This window comes from Salmo salar, chromosome 25, assembly GCF_965601325.2.
Source record: "Salmo salar chromosome 25, fSalSal1, whole genome shotgun sequence".
Classification (NCBI taxonomy): domain Eukaryota; kingdom Metazoa; phylum Chordata; class Actinopteri; order Salmoniformes; family Salmonidae; genus Salmo; species Salmo salar.
In genome coordinates this window covers 36,375,001-36,380,000 of record NC_138315.1, presented here as the reverse complement: position 1 = coordinate 36,380,000, position 5,000 = coordinate 36,375,001, and the positions used below count along the sequence as shown (strand labels likewise).

Here is a 5,000-nt window from a genome sequence, read left to right as displayed (position 1 = left end):
TAAAAGGAAGCGATCCCCAAACCTTCCATAACAAAGCCATCACCTATGGAGAGATGTACCTGGAGAAGAGCCCCCTAAGCAAGCTGGCCCTGGGGCTCTGTTCGCAAACACAAACAGACCCCACAGAGCCCCAGGAAAACAACACAATTAGACCCAAACAAATCCAGAGAAAACAAGATAAAATGCATTCTAGCAAACTAGCATGCTATTTAGCCCTAAACAGAGAGTGCACAGTGGCAGAATACCTGGCCACTGTGACTGACCCAAAGTTAAGGAAAGCTTTGACTATGTACAGACTCAGTGACCATAGCCTTGCTATTGAGAAAGGCCGCCGTAGGCAGACCTGGCTCTCAAGAGAAGACAGACTATGTGCACACTGTCCACAAAATGAGGTAGAAACTAAGCTGCACTTCCTAAACTCCTGCCAAATGTATGACCATATTAGAGACACATATTTCCCTCAGATTACACAGACCCACAAAGAATTCTAAATCAAACCAAATTATGATAAAATCCCATATCTACTGGGTGAAATACCACAGTGTGCCATCACAGCAGCAATATGTGTTGCCTGTTGCCACAAGAAAAGGGCAACCAGTGAAAAACAAACACCATTGTAAATACAACCCATATTTATGTGTAATGTTTACTGTACATTTTTTATTTTTTATTTCACTTTCTTTGGCAATGAAAATATATGTTTCCCATGCCAATGAAGCCCTTTGAATTGAATTGAGAGAGGGAGACATGTATACGAGAGGCTGTACTTTTGTCCAGGTCATGCTGACCTGAAGAACCACTCTAAGTTGGTAACTTCCACCTGGGCATTATGTGTGTTGGTGTGTGTGGGGGTGGGGAACCCATCAAGAGTCAGATGTGTGTGTGTGGGGGGGAACCCATCAAGAGTGAAATGTGTGGGGGGTGGGGAACCCATCAAGAGTGAAATGTGTGGGGGGTGGGGAACCCATCATGAGTGAAATGTGTGGGGGGTGGGGAACCCATCAAGAGTGAAATGTGTGGGGGGTGGGGAACCCATCATGAGTGAAATGTGTGGGGGTGGGGAACACATCAAGAGTGAAATGTGTGGGGGGGGGGGAACCCATCAAGAGTCAAATGTGTGGGGGGTGGGGAACCCATCAAGAGTGAAATGTGTGGGGGGGGGAACACATCAAGAGTCAAATGTGTGGGGGGGGGGAAGACATCAAGAGTCAAATGTGTGGGGGGGGGAACCCATCAAGAGTCAAATGTGTGGGGGGGGAACCCATCAAGAGTCAAATGTGTGGGGGGGGGGAACACATCAAGAGTCAAATGTGTGGGGGGGGGGAACACATCAAGAGTCAAATGTGTGGGGGGTGGGGAACACATCAAGAGTCAAATGTGTGGGGGGGGAACCCATCAAGAGTGAAATGTGTGGGGGTGGGGAACACATCAAGAGTCAAATGTGTGGGGGTGGGGAACACATCAAGAGTGAAATGTGTGGGGGGGGAACCCATCAAGAGTGAAATGTGTGGGGGGTGGGGAACACATCAAGAGTCAAATGTGTGGGGGGGGGAACCCATCAAGAGTGAAATGTGTGGGGGGTGGGGAACCCATCAAGAGTGAAATGTGTGGGGGGGGGGGGGGGTGGGAACCCATCAAGAGTGAAATGTGTGGGGGGTGGGGAACCCATCAAGAGTGAAATGTGTGGGGGTGGGGAACACATCAAGAGTGAAATGTGTGGGGGGTGGGGAACCCATCAAGAGTGAAATGTGTGGGGGTGGGGAACAAATCAAGAGTGAAATGTGTGGGGGGTGGGGAACCCATCAAGAGTGAAATGTGTGGGGGGTGGGGAACACATCAAGAGTGAAATGTGTGGGGGGTGGGGAACCCATCAAGAGTGAAATGTGTGGGGGGTGGGGAACCCATCAAGAGTGAAATGTGTGGGGGTGGGGAACACATCAAGAGTCAAATGTGTGAGGGGTGGGGAACCCATCAAGAGTGAAATGTGTGCTGTAAAAGGACAATTAGCAAAGAGGGAGAGTGCAGGGAGAAGGCCGGAAGATGGCATGGAGAAGGAAGGGAGAAGACAGGTAGATGGCAAGGGAGAGTGCAGGGAGAGTGCAGGGAGAAGGCAGGGAGAAGGCAGGGAGAAGATAGGGATAAGATATGGAGAAGGCAGGTAGAGGGCAAGGGAGAATACAGGGAGAAGGGCAAGGGAGAAGGCAGGGAGAAGGCAGGAGGAATACAGGGAGAAGACATGGAGAAGGCAGGGTATGATGCTCCCTGTGTTGTTACAGTACAGTATGTCTCACATCCCCCCCATCACACAGACCTTTACAGAGAGGAAACATTCCCCCATCACACAGACCTTTACAGAGAGGACACATCCCCATCACACAGACCTTTACAGAGAGGACACATTCCCCATCACACAGACCTTTACAGAGAGGACACATCCCCATCACACAGACCTTTACAGAGAGGACACATCCCCATCACACAGACCTTTACAGAGAGGACACATTCCCCATCACACAGACCTTTACAGAGAGGACACATTCCCCCATCACACAGACCTTTACAGAGAGGACACATCCCCATCACACAGACCTTTACAGAGAGGACACATTCCCCATCACACAGACCTTTACAGAGAGGACACATCCCCATCACACAGACCTTTACAGAGAGGACACATTCCCCATCACACAGACCTTTACAGAGAGGACACATCCCCATCACACAGACCTTTACAGAGAGGACACATTCCCCATCACACAGACCTTTACAGAGAGGACACATCCCCATCACACAGACCTTTACAGAGAGGACACATCCCCATCACACAGACCTTTACAGAGAGGACACATCCCCATCACACAGACCTTTACAGAGAGGACACATCCCCATCACACAGACCTCTACAGAGAGGACACATCCCCATCACACAGACCTTTACAGAGAGGACACATTCCCCCATCACACAGACCTTTACAGAGAGGACACATTCCCATCACACAGACCTTTACAGAGAGGACACATTCCCCATCACACAGACCTTTACAGAGAGGACACATTCCCATCACACAGACCTTTACAGAGAGGACACATCCCCATCACACAGACCTTTACAGAGAGGACACATCCCCATCACACAGACCTTTACAGAGAGGACACATCCCCATCACACAGACCTTTACAGAGAGGACACATCCCCATCACACAGACCTTTACAGAGAGGACACATTCCCCCATCACACAGACCTTTACAGAGAGGACACATTCCCCATCACACAGACCTTTACAGAGAGGACACATCCCCATCACACAGACCTTTACAGAGAGGACACATTCCCCATCACACAGACCTTTACAGAGAGGACACATCCCCATCACACAGACCTTTACAGAGAGGACACATTCCCCATCACACAGACCTTTACAGAGAGGACACATCCCCATCACACAGACCTTTACAGAGAGGACACATCCCCATCACACAGACCTTTACAGAGAGGACACATCCCCATCACACAGACCTTTACAGAGAGGACACATTCCCCATCACACAGACCTTTACAGAGAGGACACATTCCCCATCACACAGACCTTTACAGAGAGGACACATTCCCCATCACACAGACCTTTACAGAGAGGACACATCCCCATCACACAGACCTTTACAGAGAGGACACATCCCCATCACACAGACCTTTACAGAGAGGACACATCCCCCCATCACACAGACCTCTTCAGAGAGGACACATTCCCCATCACACAGACCTCTTCAGAGAGGACACAGTGACCCACCACACTCACAGGCCTGGTTCCATTTCAGCCCATAGCCCCTTCCCCTAGCCCCTACCTCTTCAGTCTTCACAGATCTGAAAAGATTGGATAAGTGGGAGAAGCTTCTCAAACCTAATTGAAAGTCAAGATGGAGCCACCCACATCCTTTTACACCTTTTGGATTCCTTCAGATCTACAAACTATGGGGAAAGGGCTGTAGGGGCTGAAACGGAACCTGACAATAGAGGCATATACAAATCCATTATGAGTCAGTGTCTGTCCTCCCTATTCAAGTTGTACAGGAGCAGTATGCACGCTATGGTGGTACCTACCTGGTGAGGAAGCTGTTGAAGGGCAGGCGTACCGGGTAGCCATAGCGGATCATCTGGACCATCTCCAGCACTCCGACGTACTGCAGCTGAGTAGACACGTGGCAACTGTCAAAGCTGTCCGCCGTGTCACTGCTGTTGGGACGTACACACTCCACAAAGTGAGGGGTGCACGCCTGTAGCTTACTGACCACCTCTGACAGAGAGTTCTGAAAGGGGGAGAGGGGGGGATATTGTTTCATATTGAAGTTCATGTTCCTTATGGACATGGCAATGGAGTTGAACCTATTCCTCAGTCCTAGACCCTTATCACCTTCAAACATGTGAAAGCAATGGCATTGGTATCAGCTTCAATATGGATAGTTCCTCAACCTGGAAAAGGTCCTCAACCTGGGCTAGTTCCTCAACCTGGGCTAGTTCCTCAACCTGGGCTAGTTCCTCAACCTGGAATAGTTCCTCAACCTGGAATAGTTCCTCAAACTGGAATAGTTCCTCAACCTGGAATAGTTCCTCAACCTGGAATAGTTCCTCAACCTGGACTAGTTCCTCAACCTGGGCAAGTTCCTCAACCTGGGCTAGTTCCTCAACCTGGAATAGTTCCTCAACCTGGAATAGTTCCTCAAACTGGAATAGTTCCTCAACCTGGAATAGTTCCTCAACCTGGAATAGTTCCTCAACCTGGAATAGTTCCTCAACCTGGGCTAGTTCCTCAACATGGGCTAGTTCCTCAACCTGGGCTAGTTCCTCAACCTGGAATAGGTCCTCAACCTGGAATAGTTCCTCAACCTGGAATAGTTCCTCAACCTGGGCTAGTTCCTCAACCTGGGCTAGTTCCTCAACCTTGGCTAGTTCCTCAACCTGGAATACTTCCTCAACCTGGGCTAGTTCCTCAACCTGGAATAG

General features: G+C 49.7%; 1 protein-coding gene across 1 annotated transcript in view; it reads right to left on the bottom strand.

The window, feature by feature from the left end:
- LOC106595389 (unconventional myosin-XVI) overlaps positions 1-5,000 on the bottom strand; it is a 255,328-nt gene that overhangs the window by 83,036 nt on the left and 167,292 nt on the right. Inside the window, exon 27 of the mRNA XM_082969131.1 lies at positions 4,101-4,306. Within this exon, the coding sequence (XP_082825257.1) occupies positions 4,101-4,306 (206 nt within the window). The remainder of the gene's footprint in view (positions 1-4,100; positions 4,307-5,000) is intronic.